This window comes from Triturus cristatus, chromosome 1_2 (assembly GCF_964204655.1).
Source record: "Triturus cristatus chromosome 1_2, aTriCri1.1, whole genome shotgun sequence".
Taxonomy (NCBI): Eukaryota; Metazoa; Chordata; class Amphibia; order Caudata; family Salamandridae; genus Triturus; species Triturus cristatus.
Window position 1 is genome coordinate 977,685,831 of NC_140580.1, and position 27,681 is coordinate 977,713,511.

The following is a 27,681-nucleotide window of genomic DNA, read 5'->3' on the forward strand; positions in this document are numbered from 1 at the left end:
TTTATCTCTCTCTCTCGCTCTCACCTCTTACCCCCATTAACTGTTTCTGTCCCTGTAGCTTCCGCTTCCCCCTACATGCGCTGCTATTCCCCACTCTTCTCCCCTTACCTTGCTTCACCTCTTGTGTCAGGACGCAGTACAGGCCCCTGCAGCACAGATGGGCCCACAACACTTCAGGGGGCCCCAACCCATCAGGGGCCTCCCGTTCAGCCCAGGGCCAATGATCATCTGTGAGACGTGGGAGACTCACTGGCCCATTATCACATTCTGCAGAGAGAGACCCCATCATTTTGTTTTACACTACTGCTCTTATATTACTTACAACATTCTCTCCTCTTCCACCCTCTCACTCTCCCCAAGCCGGTTACATTTCTTTTTTTGCATGCTATTTCTTTTGCCTAACCAACATTATTCTCTGCTTTCATTGATTCTGCCATGACATACAAATCAGTCCTTCCCCATCTCCCTTTCCTTAAGCGTCTTGTTCTATATAGCTGTTTTGCCCCTAATGTTCAGCACTCCCCTCTCTGCTGTACTCTGTCATCTCCCCCACCTCTTGCTTTCTTTTGTTTGTCTAACTGCTTTTAGATGTGCCTTTCCATCAATAATTCTATTAAAAGCTAAAGGGAACACCAGACCTCCTTAGATGTACCCAGGAATTAGGGATTTCAGATGTGATCAAACATGATGCCGCGGAGTAGTGCTACCTTTTCAGATGTGCCCAACACGGAATGGTGTGTGGTTTGACAGGTTAAATAGCTTGGGTGTATCTTGGAGGGTTCATCGTACTCCCCTCGGGGTGGTAAGGATGGATGTGGGTATATCACAATAGGAGGGACTGTGGGGCTTTTTACCAAGGTCCAGCATAGGCACCCTGTGAATCCTACTAACAATGGTATGCTGTTCCTCCAAGTGTAGTGCCTAAAAGTCAGGGAACCAACCGCTATCAGCGATGAATGGTAGCAGAGGTGGAACCTGGTGATGGAGAGGGATAAGGAGGGGATCCCGCTCTTGCAGAACTTAGGGTCCTCACACACCCAGCAAGCTAGTTGTCATGCCTCATCATCTGGACCTGCTCCTCATTGGGTCGGCGCTGCAATACTAGACGGGCACCCGTCAAGGGGCTCTTTATCGGAGATCTTGTTCCTTGCCATATGATGAAGTGGGGGGGTGTGGCTTGTGTTGTTTAGATATCGTGAAGAGAGTGAGTGAGTTAAAATAGGTGGGATAGTCCAAAAAACAATTTTATTCTAGCTGGTTATCCAGAGATGAGCATCGCTCCAACTGAACCTTAACGTCAGGGAAATTGCCACTCTTTTTGTTTTTAGCAAGGTGGATAACCAGCTAGAATAAAATTGTTTTTTGGACTATCCCACCTACTTTAACTCACTCACTCTCTTCACAATATCTACACAACACGGGCCACACACCTCTCGCTCCGTTTTCTGCTCTTCTCCCTTTTCCTTCTTTGGAAGTGAGTAGAACCCATCATGATGTTAGGTCACTGTGTTTCTTTGTTCTAAAAGTCCTGCAGGATACTCTGTTTTTCATTCATGCTGGGGCAGGGCTCACTTCACACCTTACGCCAGTTCAAGTGTATGTCTAATCGCTGTTATCATGCAGATGCAGCGATTAGGGTAAGAGAAAGAGATGCAGGGAAAGATAATCACGGCCACAAACCCTGCCCTGCCCAGTCTGCAGCAGCTGAAAGGGATGTGGTGTCATATTGTCCATGGCAGCCAGGCCTAGGAGAGGGGGTCCCGCCTTGGGTCTTGTTAAAGTTCACCATGACTAGTAACCCAAAGGAAGGGGGCTGCCCACTGTAACTTGTACAATGGCACCATTTCAAATGCATGATGGACTCGTGGGGGGCCCCATCCTAGATAGACAGCCGCGGGGCCCTGGGCAGCGGCCCACGCCTAGTGCCGGCCCTGTCTGTAGCTGCCGCTTACACAGCGAAAGCCGTCTATAGGGGACAGCTTTCACAATATTTATCGATTGACAAGGGCAGCAGTTAAAATATCAATATTAGAACAAGTGTAAATCATTCACACATTTATTTGCAAATCACAATGTAGGGGACCATCACTTTGGATTTCTCTTTTTCCTGAGATTTGCACAGAGTTGCATTGCTGGTTTTTTGAGTCACGATGATGTCTGTGATTTGCAATTTCACTTTGATGAATCATATTTTGATTTTTCCCCTTCTTAAAGTCCCCTACTTTGTCCAGCCCAGGCTTTACTTCACGAAATCTATTGATACGTCCAGCCACTTATTTCATCACATCCGTAGGAGCAAGACTCATTGTTACAGCCCATTGAAGTATGATCCAGGTCATGCCTTTCAATTGATAATGCCAAGTAATGCATTGCAGTAGATCTTATGGCTCCACAAGCTTTGGTCACGATGCAAGTGCAAGACATAAACTCTGACCTTGAACAACTAACTTGTTCTTTGTTTTGGTCCCAGTTGAGGGCTCAGTACCCAATGGAGCGACAGGATTTACTGCGGGACTACTGTGGAAGGGGCAACTACATCCTCACCTTGCTGCTCGATGTCTACAAGTTCACAGAGGACAACTGGAGCAATATCATCTTTCGGAAGCAGGTAAGGTATAGCAGAGCTGGCATGCTCCTAAAGCAGGGCTACTACTAACCTTCGTCTGACCTCTGGCTACAAAGTGTTGTCCTCTTCGCCTTCGTCTGTACTGCCACATATTATCAAGCCTTCCTTGCAAACATCAAGTAACAAAGAAAACGCCAGTGCTGCTACCACCTTCAAACTCTATTTACAGTGCATTGAAAGAAACAATGTCACGCCAACCACTTTTTCCGTTGGATTTAATCCCAAGTTTTTACACAATTTACATTAGCGATTCGTCAAAAACACAAAACCATACAAACATCTTAGAATTTTTGAATTTTTAGAACATGTATATCTCTAACCACCCTTTCTCCCTCACATACATGAATGCAACTGTTTTACTTTCATACAGACTTCACTTGTGCACATTCTCCACACCCCAATCACTCGGTCAGATTCGCCAACTCAAGGCCAATCAAAGACAAATTTTGTATATGTCTTTATTTTAGTGAAATTCATGCTGTTGATGGCCTGTCTGGTTTTGTATTAAGTGTTTCTTTAGTAAACATTTTGTAAAGTATTCTGGGCTTGTGTACGACAGGATGTGTAGTGATGGGTGTGAAATGATAGAATGATTGAGTTGGCGAATCTGACAGAGTGATTGGGGTGTGGAGAATGTGCACAAGTGAAGTCTGTATGAAAGTAAAACAGTTTCATTCATGTATGTGAGGGAGAAAGGGTGGTTAGAGATTTATATGTTCTAAAAATTCAAAAATTTTAAGATGTTTGTATCGTTTTGTGTTTTTGACGAATCGCTAATGTAAATTGTGTAAAAACTTGGGATTAAATCCAACGGAAAAAGTGGTTGGCGCGACATTGTTTCTTTCAATGCACTGTAAATAGAGTTTGAAGGTGGTAGCAGCATTGGCGTTTTCTTTGTTACTTGATTATAGTAGGCTTGGCCTTGCTCTTTAGGAGCCAAACCCTGTATTGGTCTCTTGTTCCTTGCAAACAGGCATTGTTTGGTCCTGCTGTATATTTGTTCTTGGTGCTGTCATCAAACATTCTTCATAATATCAATACAGCTTTGGTATTCCATGGGATAGCTGCATTCTTCATTCCCACTGTAAAATACCTCTCCTTAACTTTACTATAAATAAATATTATGCCACAAGCACTTCTTTGCGTTACAGTTGAACATTTTTAAGTATGGCTTTGCTTAGAATGAATTTGAAAACTGTTTTTATTATTTTTCACAGACTTTTTTTGAGTTATCGGATCAGATGTTCTTTTGCAAGAAGAGTACGGTTTTGTTGAGCATGGCTATTCCCTGGCATTAATGCAATGCTGTAGTTGGCATCCCACGTATGCTCTCAGAAATGTAATAAGACCTTCCAAGGGATGCTCCTATTGTTCATGGCCGTTGTACAACACCTCTGCTCGACATTACAATAAATCAATATCAGATAATGTCACAAACATTTATTTGTATTGCAATTGAACTTTCCTAGGCAAGGCCTTGTTGACAATACAATATTACTAATGTTCTTTTTTGATCCCAGTAAAACTTCCTTCAATATTTACTGTACATAATTTCTACTTTGCCACTGAGACTCTGCTTTTATCACTGTCCGAATTCCTTTGCTAGTCTTTTGCTTCGGCGACACTATAATCACGCATCATTGAGCACCGCAACCAAACCCTTACTGGCAATGATCTTATTCTTCCTTTGAGGTGGTTTCAAAGTCTCTTTTGACATTGTGCCATAGCTTTATTTAATATTCTAATCGGCCTTTCTTGAGAAATGCTAGCTACCCTTCTCCACAAATTGTTATTTATTCCAGATTACTCATTGGGAATCTTATTACTCTGATGCCTTCTTCCTCATCCTAGGCTGGCACTTATACGGAAGCTACACCCTTCCAAAGCTCCAAACTTCCTATCCACATAATATTGTCTATTTTTTCTATCCCACCTCTTCAGCCTCACCTAATAAAAGGGTTCCCTACATATAACTCCGCCAGCTTCCCATACAGAAGCCTCAAACAAAGCTGTGCCCATGAGGAGGGAGGGTGAGAATCAAAGACCTGGGACGAGGAAGAAGGAATCAGAGTAATGACATTACTTACAAATATTCTGGACAGTAACTCCTTATCCCCTTCCTCATCCCTGTCTTTTACTTAATAAGGCCATAACCAAAGCTTTCCAGCAACACCCAAACTGCACAAGTATAAAAATCAAGTACAATACACCAAAGCCGAATTAAAATCCCAAATGATATTTAATTTTTGAATATTAATCTCAAGTCAACCCAAGTTTGAGGCAGTTGATGGCACACAAGTGCCAAAAGGCAATCCATCCTGGGAATTCTAATTAAAATAGAATGATTTGCAAAAGCCTAAGGTGAGGCCCAAGTTGCTGTTATACAGATGTCCTCCATAGAGACGCTGCACTTATGTCAAGGATGTAGCCATGCCCTTCACTGGACCATCCTGGGATAGATTCAGGCAGCCCCCAGACATGCCAAGGAGATGGTGGGACTGATCCAATGACTCAGTGTTCCAGATGAAGGCTATAACCTTAAAGTGCTGAACCAAAGGGAGCAGTGCGAGTTAAATAGAAACAGCTTTAAAAACATCTAATGTGAGTCCTCTTCCTCCTTAGACTCTGGATTCTGGTGACCCACAGGAAGACTCACTTCTGACTGATGAAAACTATGGGCCAACTTGAAAACAAACCTAGGACCTGTTCTCTAGACAATTCTGTCAGGAAAGACTCTTAGAGCTTGAATAACTAATACACCTAATTCCACTAGACAACTAGCACACACGATCACCACTAGAAAAAGACTTGAAGGACAAAAACACCAGAGAAACTTTCTGCCAGGGCTCAAAGGGAGCAGTTTGTAAAAGAAAGTACAAAAGGCCAGTGCCAAGTAGGAGCAGCTTTCCTAACTGGATGATAAGCCGACAAAGAGCCTTTAAGAAGCCTAGCAGCCAGAGATCCAATAGCCTGCCAGCCTTGTCAAGGTTCATTCCTCTAAATGCTGTTATGGAATCTCACTGAACCTTGAGAGTAGCAGGGACAACCTTAACTCAAAACCATCTCTCAGAAATTATAAAAAAATGAACACTGAATAGGACAGCACAGAACAGCACATTTGTCCCAAAATCAAATATGAAAGAAAACCCTTTCCAATGCCGAAGCTTTCTCAATCCCCTCATTTCAACCACCACACCATGAGATGCATTCTCTGAAGAGAGAACATTGAGAGGGGTGAACAGAGGGGGGTGATGGCATTGGAAGAATCTATTCTGGTTCGGTTGACAAATGTAAACCATGACATCCAAGGCAAAAATGGAGCTGTTGAGATCATTATTTGACTAATAAGGCAGGTCGACAGTCTGGTGATTACAGGAAAAGGCGGAAAATCAAACAAGAAACCTTTCACTGAAATGTGAGGTCATTCCCTCCTTACTATCTGGTACCTAGTGCAAAACCTTTGAAATAGATCCATCACTGGAGGGATGAACACACAACTCAAGAATTGTTTTTTGAGAGAGACAAATATTCTGAGACAAGGGGTACAATGGGCCTAATGAATCCGATTGAATAATGCCTGTCCTATTTATGTGGACTGCTTACAATGAGTATTTTCTTCTGCCCAGAGCCCTAACAAAACAGTGTTGCCCAATCAAGATGTTCTGACAGACTGGAAGACCCAAGGCCTTACGGATAGCTCTCAGTTCCTTCCAGTAGAAGAATCACTCCTCTCTGTCTTTCTCCCATACCACTTGGAATGGAAGAGAGCAGAGAATGATACCCCAACTATAGCCAAAGGTGTCTATGGTATAACTAGTCACTGGCAATTGTCTTTAGGTGGGATGAAACCGTCCACCAACACATCTCCTGTGTAATATCCTGGAATACTGCTGTTATATTGATGAGATAATGGGTACCACCAGTGGAGAATGAGCCTGGACACTGGGCCTAGATGCAATCAGGAAACAACTACCATCATGGAGTCCTACAGAAAGACAGGGAAAAAACTACAGAGTTTAGAGACTGCCCTATGAATACAGAAAGTCCCCTGCCTCAGGGAAACCTCTCCTCACCAAATCTCAATGTACCTGCATCTACATGTTTGATTAAGCCATCTGCCTGGATGTGAGAGATCATCCACAGCATTGCCAGATCAACATCTGAAGAAACCAATAAATTGTAGATCCTAGACAGGAGTCAGCCTGGACTTGGCTGCATTGATCGGGAATCCCCGTGAGTCCAACAACTGGCAAACTGTTAGCACTTGAGCTACTTTCACCATCTTGGTTTGCTCATTGATCACCTAGTCATCCAGATACTGCTGGAGACAGATGTCCTTCTTGTGATTTACTGCCAATACTGGAGCCAAGAACTTAGGAGCAGATTTCAGTTCAAAGGACAGAAGCTAGAACGGGAAATGGGTTGATATCCCTGTAAACAGTAAACATTTCTGACATAATGGGAAGATTGTGAGGTGAAGATCCTAAAAGGTGCAAGAATTGCCAATCTATAGTGTGCCCATCATGTGTTGAATTGTGTTTGAATTTTGTCAAACTCTTCAGGTTGATATTAATTCTGGATCCTCTCTTCCCCCATGTTCTTCACAACCAAGAAGATATAAAGAACACTTCTAGACCTCATGCCTTCTGTGGAACTAGAGCAATGGCTTTCATGTTCAGCAAAGACTGAATTCCCTTCTGGAGAGTTAATACACCTGATTGTGGTGAAGAGAGGAGAATTTGCTGCTGTATCTTTCCTGAACAATCCCCAGGACGTCAAGAGCCTGAAATTAGATTTTGCCAGTGATGAAGAACCCTCTTAATTTTGACACCCAGTGGGTCAGAACCTAGACAGAATAATCTAGGCGCAATTAATGGTCTTAGTTGGAGGATGATAAACAGCCTTGGAAGCCTGACCCTCGTTTTTCTTTCAAAACCAGTTTGATCCCCTTTGGGAGTGCATAGCAGCAGAATGATGACAGTGTTGATACTGGAATCTTTTAGAGGCTCTTGATACATTACAACTCTTAGTACATCTGGTCATGAGTAACACATGTTTTTCATTCGTGAAGGATTTATTTACCATGCCATCCAAATGAGAGGCAAATAAATTGCAAGACAAGAAGAGCAGACAACTTTTGCAGATCCTCTACTTTCTTGTCTTGTTTCCTTAAATGACAACGGTCAGTGATAACAGCACCCAAAGAAATAAAATTTAACTAAACAGCAATTGCAGAATAATCAATTACAGAACTTATATCGTGATCACTACAGAGCGAGCCACAAGTGGATGTGGCTTTGGAAGGTTAGACATGTAAAAATGTTTTAGATGATTGCAAAAGAGAGTATTGATTTCATCGCAGGTTCAAATACAGTTACATGCTTTGAGCAGAGCCCAATTTCTGAAAGATTAACTTTCAAGAAGTGGATCATTGCTATAAATGGCTCAGAAATAAACAGTCATTGGGCTAGATTGGTCCTCATTTGGAGTTTGGCAGACAAGGCACTATACATCTGGTGGAGTAGCTTGTTCGCCAAATTGTCAACCTGCTCTATTCAGTCAGGTGGACTGTCATGATTCTTCTGGCAAAAACTTTATACTGATGGCCTAACAGACTTGGAGCTGTTGTCATGAGTACCTTGCTCCTTCCACCCTATTTAGGGTGGACTTTCTGAGGAACCCTCATTTTTATGTTTGAATCCATCAAATAAAGGCTTGTGGTTCTGCACAGAAAACTAAACTAATGGCCCCACGCCCTGGGAGAAAACTCCAAGGGTGCATTATTTTTTTTGTTTTACCATATGAAACATGGCAGCCAGTCACCAAACCTTTAATCCCTCTGTGATCGCTGTGACAGCAGCTCCTCTGAAGGCATAGAGATCTCCGCTTGGCAGGTTGTGATCTCTAAATATAGCAGATGTAGTCTGCCAGAGCAGCGGAGGGTATCCCCTCTGCTTCCCTGGTGGGTGGATCACTGCCCACCAAAGTCTAAGCAAGGTGAATAATTTAATATTACAGAATTAAGTGTTCTATGCACCATGCATGCCTGTTTGAATATACTTTCTGTCTCCAATGGACAGTTATATGAGTGTGATCAGTAATGTAATGTTTTTTCACCATTTAGTTCCTGAAACCATGCTGGATGGAGAATTTTTACATTTAACTAAAGAATAAATGTGGGCACGGATGATCAGATATGTGTCTAGTTTAACATCCAAGGATATGGTGCATTAAAGAAAAAAGTCACTGCATTCAAGCAAATTAAGTGAATTTAACCAAGAATGAACTGGAATGGAGCAGCAACCCATAAATGAGGGTGGGTCATCCATGCCTGAATGTCCTCAGGAACCTGGACCAGTAAGATAGTGACATCTGGTGAGGAGATTTTCACATCAGCTCAAAAGGATCAGCATAAAAGTGGGTGGACATATAGGAGTTTCCCAAACAGTAATCAAGAAGTTCCATAAGCAGATTGAATAGAATCTGGGAGAGCACAAAGCTTTGAGGAATTCCTTGTTCCAAAAGGGAGGCTGGAGTAGGAGAATTTTATTTGTGACTATGTCATTAAAATAGATATTTTCTTGTGAGTAGCTATTACAAAAGCAATGGCATGCATTATTGTGTGCTTTTATCTACTCTACAATATTATGTATTTTGAATCATCACACTTTTTAGTACGAGTCTGTGCAGCTAGTGGACATTTTTGTGTAAGGAGCAATAATGAAACCATGATCTCACGTTACGTTTTTTTATCAGTGAGGAAGGCTAAAAGGCCAGTGTTACCTGATGTGCAAAATAATGGACTGGGATGTGGTCAGAGTAATTACCAGTGGCTGAGATTAATTCAAGCATTCTTTCCATCACGTTTTTATATGCTCCAGTTTCAAGCCCTAAGTGGGATGGTTTTGCCCAGACGTGGATCCTGTGCACACGGTGCCAACAGAACCAAGCTATACCCAACTGATGAGGCCTGGTCTTGGTTTGCTTTAATTCTAGTTCAGGAGTACCTGGCCTGGAAGTTAGGGCTGGAGTGTTCCCATTGGAGCAGGGGCAAGACTGATTTGCTTTTGGCTGGGTCAAAACTGAGGCGGACTGGGATGTGGCCCTGTAATTACCAGTAGCTGAGATTAATTTATGTATTCCACCCATCACGTTTTGTATGCTTCAGTAATAACTGATGCCACAAAGCAATGCAAAACAGCAAAACATAAGGTGGCTTTACTTCTTCCCTCACGTCTTACCTTTCGGCAAGATTGAATTTATTCAGCAACACTATGATCACCAAAACACTTTGATTCTAAGGCTGTTGCTAATTTTAAAGGTATCACCAAAAACTATTGCCCCATTCAATTAGAAGCACATGAAACTCTATAGAAATAGCGAGATGCTTTGAGATGTAGATTAAACATTTCAAAGAATTACAATTCCCATATCAATTTACTCGCCCATTACCTAGTACCGTGGAGGTACATTGCTAGGATGTGGATCACAGTCAAGGTGCCTACTACAAGCACTAAGGTGTTGGTTTTTCTTTTTTACAGGTGGATAAAACGGCCATCGGCTGGACTTTGGGTTACATGCTGAACTTAACAAACATGATTCCAGCAGAGGCTGCTGTCAACGTACATGGACAGGACTACAGATTCTGGACAGCCGCCATCTTTTTTATTGTCTTAGCTCTATCATTGAGTGTGATCATGTTAATAATTTATATGAGATGTTAAATTCTTTAAAGCAGATTTGCTACATTATGGGTGGGGAGGTAGTATTGTATGTTGGAAATGTCAATTACTAAAGCCACTGGCAGGATGGACATAAGTAGAATTTTAGAGATCCACTGCTCTGTAGCTCACCCGGCTAATGTATCATCTTTACAGGCGGTGTGCCAAATAATGCAACCGTCAGAGAGATATAAAGTGAACACCACATCTGTTGCATGGTAGTGTAATGAAAAAGCTCAAAGTTCAGGCTAATTGGAAAGTGTAGAGATACTATTTCAAGGTGTACAAATCATCAGGAAAAAAAAACACATTCCCTAGTTGGTCACACTTTTACAATTCAGTTTTGAGCACCAATATATGTGTGCTTAATTTGATAGCAAGAGGAGTGCTGAAGTCAGGTGGTATCACTACAGAGAATATACTGGGAGGGCAATAGCCTGATGAGTAGACAAGAACCAGGATGTCTTTGACAAATGTTTATTCACTACTTGGGTGGCAAATGGAGAGGCAGAAATGGGAGCCTGTCTTGGTAAGATGGCCTCTGTGTTTTTCACTGCCTGACCACAGTACTGTGTGGATGTGCTTTAAAGGGTCTCTGCCCAATACCAACAGGAGAAAATAAATGGAAGAGAATATATAGAAAATCAAGAACATCCCTGTGTTTAGGGTGCATGTTATTTATACCAGCTCAGCGTGGGGCACAAAATGTGGGCAAAAAGAAGCTCAAGCGATCGTGAAAGAAGCTCAAGTGATCGTGTTCTATGATAATAGCAAGAAAGCATTTGTGTAACACTTACTACCACTGGGATAATAGCATGGCCGTTATTTTGCCTACTTAGTGGTAATCATGAAATCAATCTCTGGAGAATCTCAGGCTCAGTGTGAATGTGGAGATGAACACCTGTGGCTTTTAGATTGCAGGCATCTCTCAGCAGCAAGTGCTTAGCACACTGAGACTGTATGGAATGTCAATGATGATTCACTTGGGACCACGGACTCCAGTTTTTTTGTCAGTGCACAACGAGCCCCATCCCTTTACTTGATGAATTGATGCAATCTGTGCAAACAGCAACAGGGCTAATATAATTGTTGTAATGGGGTTATTATTGTTATTTAGTCATGTGTCAGTAATGGGCTTAAGGTGCTCCTCTGAGGGGCGTCAGAGTACCTGAAAGTTCTCTGGTTGTCATGGGAGCAGTGACAGTCCAATCTTTGACACTTGTGAGGAGCTGGCAAAGAGAGAAGTAATGCTCGGTATCTGTGATCAAATAAACCAAATTTTGAAGAATAACAGGCTGCTGTGTGGTCCTTCACAACATATTTTTTGGGGACAAGTTGCCAACTCTTCTCTACAACAGAGAGATCGCAGCGTGATTTACAGAATCAACTTCAGCGAAGCAGACGGAGTGAAGTGACCAGCACTAGGTGGGGCCGCCAAGAGATTACTATCCGGAGCATTATTGTGAAAATTTGTGGGGAGAAATCGTGATCAGGTGCAGTGTGCTGTTGCGAATGTATACCCAAGCAGCAACAAAGAAAAGGTAAGCGACCACGGACTCCCACTGATTGGGAGTCAGTGGAAAAGGAGGCAGTAATCAGGAGTGAAAAAGCAGGGGCGGTGGCAAGTGCGAAGGATGTAGTGCAGTGGACTTTGGGTGCAGTGAGCAATGAAGAGTGGAGTGAGGTCATGTTGCATGGTGATGCTGTGAGAGAAGTAATTAAAATGGTATTGAAAGGTGGGCGAAGGAAAAGCACGTGGCTGAAAGCATTAAGGGCATATTGAAAAGTATTGGATGAATTGTTATTAGTAGGTGACAGAATTCTAGTATGAGGTGAAAAGATAATTATTTGAAATCGCTCATGAAGGACATTTAGGGCAAAAATGAACTAAGAAAAGGCTTAGAGCTGAATTTTGGTGACCAGGAATAGACGAGGATGCGATGCATTGGGTGGAGCGATGTGAAGTATGTATGGAGAGTGAAAAGAGGTTGAAGGTGAGGAGTCAGACAGACTTTATATTTTTATATTTTTCTGGGAGATGGTGCATGATGGTTTCTAGCTCATCATAATGCGCCCTGTCGTATCTGGCCAATACCGCTTGAGTGTTGGCGATACGCCACATGTTAGCTGCCTGTAACGCAGTGCGTTTTCCTGATGCGTCCAGGAGCTTTGATTCCTTGTCAGGTGGTGGTGCTTCGCCTGACGCCTGGGAATTTGATCTTTCTTGCGGTGGATACCACTAGGGAATCCAGTGGCGCTGGCCCTTTGATGTAGGCAGGGTCTGTAGGGGCAGCTTTGTACTTTTTTTCTATACGCGGGTTTAGGACCCTAGGCCTGACTGGGTCTTTAAAAACCTCTGGCGCAAGTTTTATTACCCCTTTGAGCATAGGTAATATAGCAGTAGACCTATGCGCTGTATCAAAGGTATCTAGGAGGAAATCTTCCTCTACTGGGTCAGTGTGTAGCTCTACCCCGTGATAATGTGCCGCCGTCTGAAGTAGGTGGTGAAAACCCAGTGAGCCTTCTGGTGGTGATGGCCTGGATGGATATAGGTCATCTTGTGGGACATCTGGAATGTCTGGATTATTATAATCATCTCAGGGGTCTGGGGATCCTGTGGCGGTGGGGTCTTGTGGCACATCTGCTGGGTCGTAGTATGGGTCCCCCTGATCATCATGGTCTGAAGACTGGGTCGGAGAGCGATGAGGCCGGGGTGGAGAAGGTGGAGGGGGCAGAGGGGGAGAGGGTGGAGGAGGCGGGGAAGGCACTCTGAAAGGGGAGGTAGCACAGTCCTTCCTCTTTGGAGGTGGAGCTGGTCTGTCCAAAAGTCTCTTTTTGGAAGAAAGTGCCAAATGTCCAGTTTTTGGATCCTTGGTAAGTGTCTTTTGTAAAGGATCTGGTGTAAAAAGTTCTTGTGACACTGGTTGTTCGGTCGGCGCCGAAGTTTTTGGGGCCGGCGTCTTCTTTGGCTGGTTTGTGCCGTGCTTTTTAGGGACCTCCGATTTTTTGTTCTGTGCCGATACAGGCCTCGGCGCGGGAGTGTCGGTGCCGAGGGCCTTATGATGTTTGGTCGTCACCGAGAGGCTAGGTTTCGACACCGAGGGCTTTGGTGTGGAGCTCGGTGTCGAGGTAGAGGCCCATCTTTTCTTCGGTGCCGAAGGGTGTTTTTCGGCACCGCTGGCAGGCTGGCTCGAGCCCGAGCCGCCGGAAGGCTTGCTTGGCTTTGTTACCGGGCCCGAAGGTGAGGTGTTCGAAGCAGTGTCTTTGGTCTTGCCTAGGCCCGAAGGTGAAGGCGTGACCGAAGCCTTTTTGGGTGTCGGCGCGGGTGTGGGAGGGGGTATTTTACTCACGACCCTCTGCGCCGGGGTGATGTCCTCCACATCCGAGTCGTCTGCTTCGGAAGCACTGACGAGGTCCTCTTCGGTGTGCTGGTGTCCCGGAGCTTCGACGTCGTCCCCGAAGATGTCTACTGGAACGGAGGTCGAGGAGTGCGCCATTTTTCTTCTGGGCCTTCGACCTCGAATAGTCTTTTTAGACCTAAAAGACTTGCAGGCGGGACAGTCTCGAGCCTTGTGTTCAGGGGAGAGGCAGAGGTTGCACACCTCATGAAGATCGGTGTGGGGGAATTTGGACCCACATCGAGGGCACTTCTTGAATGGAGTTCTTTCCATCAGCCGGGACCGGAGCCTGGAGAGGCCCGAAGGCCGCCGTCGATGACTGGAATCGAAAGTGCGTCGAAGAAGAAGGTGATTGAGGAGATTAGTATCTAAACAATACCGTGGAGAGAGAGGATTTGCTTCGACCGAACTGGAATGTTCGAAGCCGGAGCACGAAGTATTACATCCGAGCCCGATGGCGGAAAATAACAATCTGAGGATGGAGCCGAAGCCCATGCGCAATACGAACCAAGGGAGGAGTCACCCACCTTGTGACTTCCAAAGACTTTCCAAGAGGAAAAACAAACTGCAAACATCCGCGCCAAACACCAGATGGCGATCTATGCAAAAGTGTGTAATCTGCAGCTCATATGCCTCGAACATACATTTACAATTTGCAAATTGTACCTCCAGTAATTACCAATACTGTGGTATATCACAACTCCTGGACTAGCAACTAGCACATCTTACTAACTTTATGTCCTCAGATTGAGGGTAAGATGCTAATTGCATGCATTTTCCCGTTCCTCTCGATTTTGGACCAGAATGTTGCCATGACAAAATCACACTGGCAAAAATAGTCAGGGTGAGCAATTTCTTGCTGAGGCAGAATCCAATTTCAGGTGCAAACTCCAGGAATTTGCATCCTAATTCGAACTAGAGACTGTTTAGTATATAAGGATAACATGTCAAAGCTTCAGTCAATAACTAAACCACAGCTTTGATTATTTACGGCTTGATGTTATGATTTCTTTAACAAGTCAATTAGTTGTGGTGTATACAGCAGGCATCTGGAAGAAGGACCGCCAGAATCAGGGGGGTGCAGTGGTGGCGGTCTTCCAACCGCCCCAGTACAACCAGTTCGGTCGGACCACCCTGGGACCACCAGCGGTATTGAGGCCGCAATATGTTTGGCGTGGCTGCTGTGTCCTGCCAAGCATATTATTAGTTTCCTCACCACCATACATTTTATGGCGGCCCTCTGGTGCTTCCCGAAATGTGGATGCACACAAGAGGACACAACATGTGCCCCCCGGTGTGCTTGCACACAAGGGGACACAACATGTGCCCCCCTGTGTGCATGCACACGAGTACCTGCACGGCATGGACTGCAGCAGTCTATGCCGTGCAGGTACTGCCTTTGACGTTCCCATTGCAGTGCCCGTTTCATAACTAACGCCCGCCAGAGAGGAGAAACTCCTAATCTGGCGGGCGGTTTGTACATGGGTTTAGCGGTGCAGGAGCGGGGCAGTCCCTCTCCCGCAGAGCCAAACTCATAATAAGAACCTGAAAACCTAAGGCAAGCTCTTGTGTTGAGGTTTCCATACCAGAAGAAAGAATGCAATCGACCGTCATCATGATTGGTGAACTGGCACAATCAAAAAAATTTACTAACCAAAGGAGAATCACAGTAGTGTGACGCGACAGAAGGTTTTGTTTCATTGGAAAGTAACTGAATATACATGCATTAAAACTTTGAAAGTTGACAGATTTAAGTAGGGAAATATTGCAAAAGCACTGAGGGGGTTAAGGTGGTCTTGAGAGTACACTTAAGTTCGTATAAAGATGGTCTTTGAGTACATTTGAAGGCATGTTCATTGGATCTCCTATCTGATGCTTCCAGTATACACAGACAAACAAGTATTGGCAAACCCAAGCGACCTGGCTTTGCAGCTGAGCTATTGGCTTTGCCAGTGCTGTTAGTTTTGCAGTATTTCTTTTGTAAAAGGATTAAAAAACATTTAACGATGGGCATCCAGGGGTGCACATGCATGCTGATTCGATCGCAGCAATTTTGGAATATTATTTGTATGTAAAGAATTACAAAAACAATTAAGATGGAACGGTCTGTGGGTCTGAAAACAAGTGGCCATCTTTGAATTTCATAACCTTTTTCAAAAAGCATTAAAAAAAGCCTGCCCATGCAAGCACACTCAACAGTGGGTGACAACTGATCCAGCAATAACCTTTCTAAGAAGAACGGAAGGCACATCCAGTTTATTTAAATGGACTTGCATTCAGACGGATAAATGAGTTGAGGAAAGCACATGGCTTTCTTCAGTGTGGGCTTTGTCATGTAACAGAATAGTTTTGAAGCAATCCACCAGACACAATATAGCTAGTTTTGAAATGTTGCAAAAAAAAAAGAAAAAGGGTAAATTAAATTTGTTTGTATACAAATTCCTTTCCATAAAAGGCACACATGTTGGGTTTTTAATTATGAAGGCCTGCAGCAAGGTGAACCACCACTACTTCACTCCAGTTCCTTCAGTTTGTAGTCGTACAAAAACATCAGTATTTGCTGTATGTCTTGAATCGCCCAAAAACACAGGACCAGAGCTGTTTAAAATGAGAAAGTAACTTTGCACCATTTTTGCTATTTTCGTGAAAAGCAATTGAACCTACAAATGACGCAGTAACCATATATTTGCTGAGAATAGTTACAACTTTGGGGAGAATAAAACTACTAGATACTGGCATACTACTCTTTTTGTAGTAAAAAAGTGAAGGAAGAAACGATTTTTTGGCACTGTAAAATGACTGACGGGAAAGAGTAGGTGGCCAAATGAGTTTGTTCCACAACGTTTTATGCAGGTAGTGGACGCTCTCCAAAGTTTATCATTAATGACTTCCCAGGCGGAAAACGTGGAGACATATATTAATCGTGGAGACATATATTAAGTAAACCGCAAACAATGTTGTAAATACATTTTCTTAATTTAGATACAACACAAATGCCATATGGTGGAGAAATCTGGACAACTACGCTTAGAGGCGCATTTGGGTCAGCCAATCGATGCAGGAAGGGGGGGAAAAAAAAAAAAAAAAAAAAAAAAAAAGGAGGTGCTCGTTATGCAGATTATGTTATAATAAAAAGCATTTGCAATGCAATAGGTCTTGTAAGGGGTGGCTTTAAGCCCACAAGAGAAGTATACAAGAAGTCATACGCTTACGCTCGACCTAAAAAACTGCATTACCTACCTCATAAACTGGATCTGCAATCTAATTTCAATCTGAGTTTTTCCATGAATGGGAGCAGGCAGCAAAGCAGAGGAATTCCAAACACAATTTAACTTGTCCACAGTACGATGCAAGGAGAGAGGGTCAGTGAAAACAAGATCAGGCCACACATTTTACCTAACATGCATGCTCTCAGTGGCGGCTGGCACGGATCGGTGGTTGCGAGGTGGGGGGGGGGGGGGGGGCAGAGAGGCGGGGGGCGAAGTGTAAATAAAGAAAATTAAAAAATTAAATGTACCTCCTGCCGCAATCTCTCTCGCCGCGCCCTCCTTGTCGCGTCTCTCCTCTAGAGAGAACAAGGCACAGGAAGCACCCAGGATGAGGCTCCCCAGAGCTAATCACAACGCTGCATTGCAGCATTGTGATTGGTCTGAGTGCCAAACCACGGCGCTCTACTGGGGACAGGGAGTTTGGGCATGTTCTCCACCCAGGCTGTAATATCTATAATTTGCCAGATCATTTTATTGTTTCCTCCAGTTGTACAGCAGAACTCACATACATGGCAATGGTTTCACCTTTACTTGAAGACCTTCTGTACGGCAGTATAATTCCCTACTCTTGCATATCAGGTGTATAAACAATGCTGGAACTTTCATATAATAGAAGACTAAAGTAACGGGCTACATTTTCCTTTTGTATGTTGCCTTCTCTTTACCCCTCATGTCACTCATCACTTGAAAGCTACACAATATTCACACGAGTACTTTAATTGCACTTTCTGAAGCAGTCCATCGACCCACATCCACCCACACAACTATGTCACCACAAAACATTTAATAAATACACAGAGAAAGGGATCGGTGTGCAATTAACTTACTTTATTTCAAATTACAGGTTGTAGTTCAGTTACAAACTGCACTACATTGATATGTTTTAAGACTACATATTGTATTTTATTTTTACATATTTGCGCCCTTTCATCCAAATACATTTTAAAAACAATAGTTCAAGACATGCTCAGACAGGAATTTTAGTTCCATAAAAAGTTTCTACTCTCCAAACAAATAAAATCATGGCTTGTCAGCTGCATTCTGAGCATGTAAACACAGTAGTGCTCTCTCACAATCAAGTTTGCAGAATAGGCCTTTGGACACTTGTGTGTATATTTAAAACAACCATAAAAATAAAACTGTTCTTTATAGTAAAGACATAAGCTCCACTCTGACACGACTTGGTTTGTTGATTAACTTTCACATTTTGAGTTTTACAAAGCAGAAAGAAGATTCCTCATGGGCTAGTCACTCAACTTTCAGATCAAAATCACTGTGATTTTAGCCAAAATGCGGTACGGACTTGGTTAGTCTGTCAAAAAATAAAGATAATTGACCAACAGACTAGCTTATTTTGGTTTCTGCGTGGAGCTATGAACCACAACAGTGAGTCACTGTGCTGTGTAGGCTGTAGGAAGTAGAATTAGTAGTTTGAATGGAAGGTGGGAAATCATACATCAAAGTGACATATGGTGATCGGTGAGGTGGAACTTTTAGCCTGCAGTCTTGAAAATAGGGCTAGGGTTGATTTAAGGCCAGTTTGAACACTTGTTTTTTTGCTAGTTTTATATTATTTCTGTGTAACCTACTTTGATCCAGCCATAGTGGCTTTTCAGAGGTCCCAGCCTTTAAGGAGAAGTCGTGTCTATAGTAGATCAAAGAACAAATTGCTACTGAAATATGTTATCGGAGCCATAAAACATACAGTGGGCATGCTTGAACAAAGGCAGTGGGTGGAGAAGTTGTAAAAATGGGGTAGGTTACGCACCTGGTGCAGAAAGCATCCTATCCTAAGGTTGGAGGCATAGTGGCAGTAGGCGACTGGCCCAACAATTATGGCTGCTTACTACAAGTTTCCACAGTATTGTTTTTAGACCCAGATATGTAATCCTCACTACGTAGTACCATATGGGTACCTCTTTTCAGTTATTGACAATAGAGATACCTGCACAAGATTTAGATGTAATAAATGTCAATAGAGAATATTTGCATATTTGTTGGTCATTGTGGAATGGATTTTGTTATTCGGTGCCTCAACAAGTATGGCCAAGTTTACTTTCCTCATATCCCGTTTGACTTTTATTAACAAAGAATACAATTGTAATTCTGGATCTAGGCTTTCTTGACAGCTTACAGTTCTTTCAGCCAATTCAGAAGTTGAGGCACATAGTAAGTTATGATTATATCAGCACCTGCAAAACAAGAAATGAGAAAGGCTTCAAAACCCATTGGAAAACAGAACACCTGAAGGTAACAGCAACAACAGTCTGAGATCGAATCCAAGTACACGACTGTAGCTCACAATTGAACTACCAATAGAGCTAAAAATTACTTCGAAACTCCTTAAATGATACAGAGCCAAATAACAGAAATAGTCAATGCTGCCTACTTGTTAACCATGTGTGGTCAGTGAAGATTTGGAGGTCAGTAGACCAATTTCTAGGCAATGCGGAGGGAAAAAAAAAAACAAAGGTGACAAACATTATTCATTGTAACAAGGAGTAGAAAAGAGGCATTTTGTGGGATGCAATACACCACAATGCTCTCACCAGCCCTTAGGACAATAATTTTAAACCGAGAAATAAGGCCTACATTTGGTTCCTTTGGATTATGGGTTTTCTCGGATCATCTGCTTGGAGCCACTGCAAGGACCTAGATCATCTGTAATAGCATCAAAACGTTATCTTCCCATTGCGCAATAAAGCCAAAGTGTAGCATCCTAATTGTGTAGCAAATTAGACAGCCTCGGTGGAATTGGAAGCAATATTCTTTTCTTCTACCTGTACACGTTTTTTATTTAATTCCTGAATTGAATGATTTAAAATGTGTGCTATATAATGTGCATAAAAGTATATTTTCAGAAAGAAGTGTAAAAATGGCAGATTGCTAATTATCTTAGACAGGTGCTGTCTTTTGGTGGCAAAGCCACGTTTAGTGCAAAAGTACTTTCATATCTGGACAATGAGCTTTAGCTTGAAATCAGCTATTGCTTTCTTTGTGTAGCTTAGAGGACTGAAGCACAACGTGGGACACAGTGGGAAGAAGGGTGGGATGAATCGCATTACGTATTGAGGAACGGTTACTATAGTTATCCACTATTACTTCCAAAGCCGAGCCTCATTCCCTTCCGTACAAGGGAAGATTCCAAAGCAAGAAAAAAATGCTGAGGGAAAGCAGCTCGAAGGTCGGCAAGAAGACTGGCCGAAGACATTCTTTGGCATGCCCAGGCCAAACTGGGATCAGTTCTTGAGTTAACCTAGAAAGTGCCATCCAAGAATGTTCGTATATCCAGCTTGTCAAGGGATTTAATTAAGAAAAAGTAGGATGACAACTGAAGCTTTACAAAAAACAGACAAAATCTTTTGCAGAAAAGATGAACGGGAGTTTTGAGGGGGCAAGATGGCGGCTGCGACCTTGGCCGAGTGAGGCAGCGTCTCGCTCCGCTGGACCATATTGAAAACCCGACGGACGGTGTACACTTCGAAGAATCGAATATGCCGGGGAGATCAAAAATGCATTGAAAAATAAAGAAAGGAAAGAACTACAATTACTTATGGCCTTTGCATCTCACCTGGACATATTAAGACCCGCTCTTTCATTAAGGCTGCAGTGGTTCCGGCGGGCTACCTGGTGCCTGGATTTCTCTCCACTCTGCACGGCGCCCTCTACACGGCTCTCCCTCTCGGCGACTCCGGTGTTTTCTTTAATCCCATTTCCGATATCGGGGATGCCACCTAAAGCACCTAAAGCAGCTCCTAAAGTGGCGAAACCCCGCAGCTCCAGCCGAAATCCGCCGGACGCGGACACAAAAGCTTCAGGGACCTCCCAGAAAGGCAGAGCACCGATGGCAGACAAAATCCCTCCTCACGGTCAGCCGGCTGTAACAGCCACTTCCTCAGCACCGGGTAAGGGACAGACATTGTCCGATATTTTTGCTAAGCTTGGAGCCAGGGAAAAGACTGCACTTCCCAGCCCGTCAGCTGCTACCGCAGTAACCCCGGCTTCTGCTACTCTTTCTGGTACTATACAAAGACCTCCCTCGCTGAATACACATGCCTCCCTTTTCCATACCTCAATTAATCCTGCGCACTTGGTGGCTTCTGCGGATTCGTTTGAGCCCAGGGGGTCGGATGCCTTTCAAAGAGAATCACTGACCCTAAGCCCTTCTGCTGTTGTTCCTGGTTCTGCTCCAGCCCAGTGCATTCTGGATAACGTAGTCCTATCTTCTAGTATACATCTAGCTGTTACTGCTTCGGGACTCTACAGAATATCCTCACAACGCCGGGGGGTCTGTGGTCAGTGACTCAACAGAAAAATTTTATTCCGTATCTGATCATTCACTGTCTGGTGAGGAGGATGATCCCGATCTTCAATGGTCGGATTACGATAGTGATACAGCAGATTGGCGGTCCAGCGAGATTTCAAAGGTTCTGGCTGCTGGCACGGTTCGTAAAGCTCCTGATTCTAAACCTCTGTATCAGGAAAGCCTGCACGATAACTCTCGAGATGATCAATCTCACTATAACCTTCAGGTACCCCTTAACCACAATGGAGGGGATCCCTCTAAGGCACCGGAGGAGGTCTCCTTGGCGACAATATACCACACGATTATGCAGCATAGAGAGGAAACCAAACAAGAGAACTTACGTACACAATCTGTTTGTCGTAAATTGCAAAACTCCCTCCGCCGTGTTATCAAAGCATCTGTTGAGACTACTACAAGAGTCACGGAAGCAGAGGAACGAATTTCAGCCCTTGAAGATGCTGTAGTCGCGCAAAAGGATCTAGTCACCGAGGTCAAGGAACAGTGAAAGGATATCATATGGAAACTCGGACCTCGAGAATCGCGCTAGAAGGAACAACCTACGCGTCTTGGGGATTGAGGAAAATTTAGAGGGTGATGATGTCCGAAAGTTTATTTATTTATTTATTTATTTTGTGATTTCTAGAGCGCCTGGTGACCCGAAGGCATCCCCGCGCTGTAAATCTGTCAGACCAGAAGGGGGGAGAAGGGGAAGGATGATATTAGTTAGGAAAACAGATGAGTCTTGAGTTTCTTACGAAACAGGGTGTGCGAGGGTTCCAAACGAAGGCTGTGAGGGAGTGCATTCCAGCCTCTGGAAGCTTTGACAGCAAAGCGGCGGCCGCCGGTTCTAGCCTTTCTGAATTTTGGTACAGTGGCCAGATGTCCGGTGTCAGAGCGGAGGGGTCTGGGAGCTTTATAGGGTGTAACCATGTGTTTTAGAGCGGCTGGACCAACTCCATTAATAAGCTTATGGGTGATGCACAGGGCTTTAAATTCTACTCTCTGGCGGACAGGAAGCCAGTGTAGGGTTTTAAGGGCAGGCTTGGCTGAAACTCTGGGAGGGAGGTTCATAATAAGCCTGGCCGCCGCATTTTGGGTGCGTTGGAGTTTGGTCAGGGTGTGTTCCGGGGCCCCGAGATAGATGGCATTACAGTAGTCGAGCCGGGCTAAAACAAGACCCTGGATCAGTAATTTCCTAGATAGCGGGGGGAGAATGGATAGGATCTTACGCACGGATCGCAAGAGACCAATGCACGTACCAGCAGTCTTGGTCGCCTGCGTCTTCATGGTAAGGTCGGGTTCCAACCATACTCCTAAAGTTTTTATCTCCTTTTTAGGTGCGGGGATTTCGCCAAAGGAGTCAGGCCAAACTGAAGGTGGGATGGACGTCCATTTGTTGCCCAGAAGCATGATCTCGGTCTTTGCACCGTTCAGCTTCAAGGCCGAGTCACACATCCAGGTATGGATGTCCTGGAGACAGTTCAGCAGGCTGTCAGGATGGTTGTCCAGGTGAGACAGGGAGACGACTAGTTGAGTGTCATCTGCGTAGTTTATTATTTTTATACCATAAGGGGCCACTACGTCTTCCAAGGGGGCCATATAAACATTAAACAGGGTGGGGCTGAGCGACGAACCCTGGGGAACTCCGTTCTTGAGATGAAGAGGTTCTGACCGAGAGTTACCGTCCCACACCTGAAAGGATCGGTTGGAGAGAAAGGATTTAATCCATGCTCGCACCGTGCCCACAATTCCTGCCTTGGCCAAGCGATGTAATAAGACACGGTGGTCCACCGTATCAAAGGCGGCACTAAGGTCCAGGAGGATCACTGCCACCGATCCTCCTGTGTCCAGAATGCCCCTAGCCTCCTCGATGACAGAGAGGAGGGCGGTGTCCGTACCATGGCCGGGTCGGAACCCGGTTTGGGATTGGCGCAGAAGATGGTTGGTCTCAAGGAATTGGGACAGTTGCGAGTTGACCAGCTTTTCCGCCATCTTGCTGATACAGGGGAGCAGCGAGATGGGACGGTAGTTGGCCATGTCGTCCGGGTTGAGTTGGGGCTTTTTTAGCAGAGCCTTAACGACTGCAATCTTCCAGTTGGGAGGCACCGTGCCTCCCGACAAGGAGGTGTTGATAAGGTCCTTGATGATAGGGGCTATATTGTGAGATACCTTTTTTAGGAATCTAGCCGGGGCTGGATCGAGAGGGGAGCCGCTTTTCATTTGCTCCAGCGTGGAAGTGACTTCAGAGAGGGAGACTGCTCTGAAAGTGTCCATCTGTGGATTGTTGTTGGCGTCCGCTATGTCCAAGATGGGAGGGGGGCTGGCGGTGGGTAGGGAGTCCAGTATCCCCAGGATTTTAGAATCAAAGTAGTTGGCCAGGTCCTGACTTCTATCTGGGGGGGGGGGGGGGGGGGGGGATGGGGGAGTGAGAAGATGGTACTGTAGGGATGTTCAGTAGTTCTTTAACTATCCGGTATGATTCTTTGGAGGAGTTTGTAGCGGTTTTGATTCTGTTGTCATAATGTGTCGATTTGGCTAATTTCAAGGCAGTTTTGTAGCGTCTTACTGCCATGTGATACAGGTCTTTGTTACTATGGAGCCAGTCTTTCCTCCACACTCTCTCAGACTTTTTACACTCTTTACGGAGCGCTCTGAGGTCGGGATTATACCAGGGTGCATGGCCCTTGATCTTATTTTTGACCTCTCGGTTTTTAAAAGGGATGAGGCTGTCAAGGGAGGAGGAAATCCAGTGTCTGACCTGAGTGTCCGCAATGGCGGAGTCGGCAGTAAGACTGGGAGTGGTGGCATCCAGAGCCAGGGCCCAGTCTTCCACCGAAAGTCTGGCCCAGGATCTATCTTTGGTGAAGGTCGGAGGTTTCTGAGGTTTTTTAAAGGAACCTGGGAGGAAGACCGAAACCAAGAAGTGATCTGTCCACGGGAGGGGAAGGGAGTTAGTAAATTGAAGGGCGGGAATGTTCGAGAACACAGGGTCGAGCAGATGTCCTTTCACGTGCGTGGCTCCTGAATTAACCAGGGAGAGGCCGAGGGCCCTCAGATCGTAGATAAGGTCGGAAGCTCCTGTGTCGAATAGGTCATCGAAATGGATGTTGAGGTCACCTGTAATCAGGAAGTTAGATGTTAGGTGGACCAGGGATGCAGCGGTTTCCAGAAAGGCGGCCGAGAAGGGGCCGAAGTGCCCTGGTGGCCGATAGACCAGAAGGCCCGACAGGGAGTTGGTCGGGGAAAGCTGGAGCGAAAAGTAGCAGCTCTCCGACTCCTGGCTCTGCGTCTCGGTGGATCGACAGCTAAAGTAGTCTCGGTAAATGATAGCCAGTCCACCTCCTCGACCAAGAGGGCGGGGTTGGGACATGATGAGAAAGCCCGGGGGAAGGGCTGAGACTATGTCGGAGTTAGAGTGTCCGGTGATCCATGTTTCGGTTAGAAAAAGTATATCCAACTCGTAATCGACTATAAGGTGGTTTATGAGTAGGGCATGCATGGGCAGCGATCTGCAATTGAGTGTCGCTATTTTGATCCCTGGGAGCGGGGGAGTAGCACTGGGAACGGTTAAATTTCCAATTTTGCAGTTGTTGCATAAAGTGAAGGTGGTCGGATATGACATGGCAGTTGCTGTTTCTAGTAGGTCTGAGGCTGAGGAGATCTCGACGAGAATAGTGTCTCCTTATGGCGGAGAGGTCCGGCATAGTGTCTGGCCCTGTGCCCGGCCGTGCGCGGACGGGCGCAGACGGGCTTGCCTTAGGCGCGCTTTCGGCGCGCAAACGGCGCTCCCGCTGCGCTCGTCCGCTGCGCTGGTATGGCCGGCACATTTGAGGGAAAGGGAAAGGGGCGTGGCCTCGAAGTGGGCGTGTCCACCCCTCGAGCGGCAAAGGCGGTTGGGGGGAGTTTCCCTGTCTCAGCCCTCAATCGGCTGTATCAGGGGGGAATTAGGCGAGCCTGCTAGGCGCTGGAAGCAAAGCGCTTTACATGCAGGTGAGTGAGATTTATTAAAAAGCAGTGCAAGTAACAGTGAAAGGTTCAAATTTTTTTAAAAACAGATTACAACACACAATAACACACCTCCGGCTTCCGCCTCAGAGGTCGACAGAGTTGTATCAGCGCTAGGGATCGGCGCTTAAGTACTGCGAGGGGGCGTGGCCTCGAAGTGGGCGTGTCCACCCCTCGAGCGGCAAAGGCGGTTGGAGGGAGTTTCCCTGTCTCAGCCCTCAATCGGCTGTATCAGGGGGGAATTAGGCGAGCCTGCTAGGCGCTGGAAGCAAAGCGCTTTACATGCAGGTGAGTGAGATTTATTAAAAAGCAGTGCAAGTAACAGTGAAAGGTTCAAATTTTTTTTAAAACAGATTACAACACACAATAACACACCTCCGGCTTCCGCCTCAGAGGTCGACAGAGTGGAGCTTTTCACAGACGCTTTCCCAGAGGTTACTCAATGGAACTGGAACTTAGAGATTCAGAGAGCGCATCGTTTTCCATTCACAAGAAAGAAACAACCCTCTGTCCGTGTCAATAGTTCCTACCCTCATGCTATCTTGGTCTGCTTCAACAACTTTCTTGCTCGTGAACGTATATTTGATTTAGCCCGACCTAACAAAAAGCGATCTGCCAAGGGCTGTTAATTCTTTGTTCGCCCTGATCTTGCTGCAGAGACAGTTGATCGCCGTTGGCATTTACGTCAGCAGATTCCTCTTTTCCAGGCGAAAGGTGCTCAGGCTTTTTTGCTCTTCCCGGCAAAGCTGAAAGTGATACATAAGGCTCAAACGAAGTTTTTTTTCTCCGAAATAACCGCAAAGGAATTTTTGGACTCTATGTAGTTCTCTTCCTTTAGTTATGTTGTGGTTTTTCTTTAAAAATTGATGTAACTATTGTTCAGAATGGGGATTCTCATTCTCTCTCGGGGGACGATCTGTTTCATATATATATCCCCTTGGAATCCTTTTTCTTTCTTAATGCCAATGGGATTGTTCCTCATCTATCATACATACAGGTGTTACTACAGGCCCAGCGGAGCGTGGGGTGACGCTTACTCAACCATCACAAGGACCTTGGTCCTGTGCTCCGAATACAGGGTGTGGGGTAGGGGGGGGGAAATGGGTGGGTGGCTGTCTTCAGCACGGGGTGGGGAGGGTGGGAAGGGGGGTGCACTGTGTGGCGTTGTGGTGGGTTTTAGAGGTGATTGGCTTCATTATCAATATATGTGGCAGAATGATTCCAAATATATTCAAGATGTTAATTATTTGTTTATTTCTCAAGATAAGTCGTTGGTATATTTTCCATAATCTCTTAAATCATATGTTAGATATATTTCTCTTTTATCATCATCAATGGCAAATCGCAGACTGACGTGTGCAACCTGGAATATCTGTGGGTTAAATGATCCTAAGAAGCGTAGGATCTTTCATAAGTTGATACAGGCGATGCAAGCGGATCTAATCTGCTTGCAGGAAACTCATATCTCCTGGGCCAACCGCCACTATCTTAAATTTCTGGGTTACGATTTAGTGGCCTCCACCTGACAAACCTCCACAATCAGGGGTGTGGCTATTATTTCAAAAACGGGGGTTACGCGAGTTAAAAGGCTTAAGCAAGACAACTCAGTAAGATGGTTAATTGCTGAATTACTTGTCAACAAATCTGTGCTTTCGATTTGTTCCATCTATGCATCTAATTTAGATGAACCGCAGATCCTGATGGATTTAAATGTAGCATTAGCCACCTGGCCGCGCCAGTTAATTTTCTGTGGCGACTTTAATATTGATATTCCTAGTTGGTTAGATATCACCAAGCACACTGCCTATGTTGGACGGAAGCCCCAGGTTTATAAAGCACTTCGCACTTTACTCTTTGAACATAGGCTGGTAGATTTATGGCATGTTAACTATCCAGCTCATGATGGATTCACCTTTTATTCAATACCCCATCAAAAGATGGTTCGTATTGATTTTGTTTTCACTTCCCTTGAAGTTCTGGGGTCCACTAAGGTTCGAATCGATCCTCGGACTATATCCGATCATAATCCTATAGTTTTTAGTTTTTCATGGGACCGCGTTGTTCACCAAATAAGATCATGGACTTTTGATAGGAAATTACTACTGGATAAATTATATCATGAACGGATGTTAGTCTGGATCCCTGAGTTCTTTGAAATTAATAGCTCTACTGCACCGGTTGGCCTAGTCTGGGACACTTTCAAAGCTGCTTTGCGTGGTGAAACCAAGAGAATCGCGTCCTATCGATGGCAAACAGAACAACTGAATCTCAAAAATAGAGTTGCAGTACTTCAACAAGCGGAGGTAGATCTGAGTACTATTATCCGTAATGGCGAAGACGTAATAACCTGCCAGAA

The 27,681-nt window shown here is 44.7% G+C and overlaps 2 protein-coding genes across 4 annotated transcripts in view; one reads left to right on the top strand and one right to left on the bottom strand.

Annotated features, from left to right (window-relative positions):
* Positions 1-11,638, top strand: part of LOC146868496 (ectonucleoside triphosphate diphosphohydrolase 8-like) — a 539,122-nt gene extending 527,484 nt beyond the window's left edge. For all 3 annotated transcript variants that reach the window (XM_085610637.1, XM_085610629.1, XM_085610646.1), the window contains 2 exons: positions 2,471-2,608; positions 10,168-11,638. In XM_085610637.1, the coding sequence (XP_085466763.1) occupies positions 2,471-2,608; positions 10,168-10,350 (321 nt within the window). In that variant the 3' untranslated portion in view covers positions 10,351-11,638. The remainder of the gene's footprint in view (positions 1-2,470; positions 2,609-10,167) is intronic.
* Positions 11,639-17,821: 6,183 nt separating this feature from the next.
* ALAD (aminolevulinate dehydratase) overlaps positions 17,822-27,681 on the bottom strand; it is a 152,051-nt gene continuing 142,191 nt past the window's right edge. Inside the window, exon 12 of the mRNA XM_085610671.1 lies at positions 17,822-19,206. Coding sequence (XP_085466797.1) covers positions 19,145-19,206 — 62 coding nt within the window. The 3' untranslated portion in view covers positions 17,822-19,144. The remainder of the gene's footprint in view (positions 19,207-27,681) is intronic.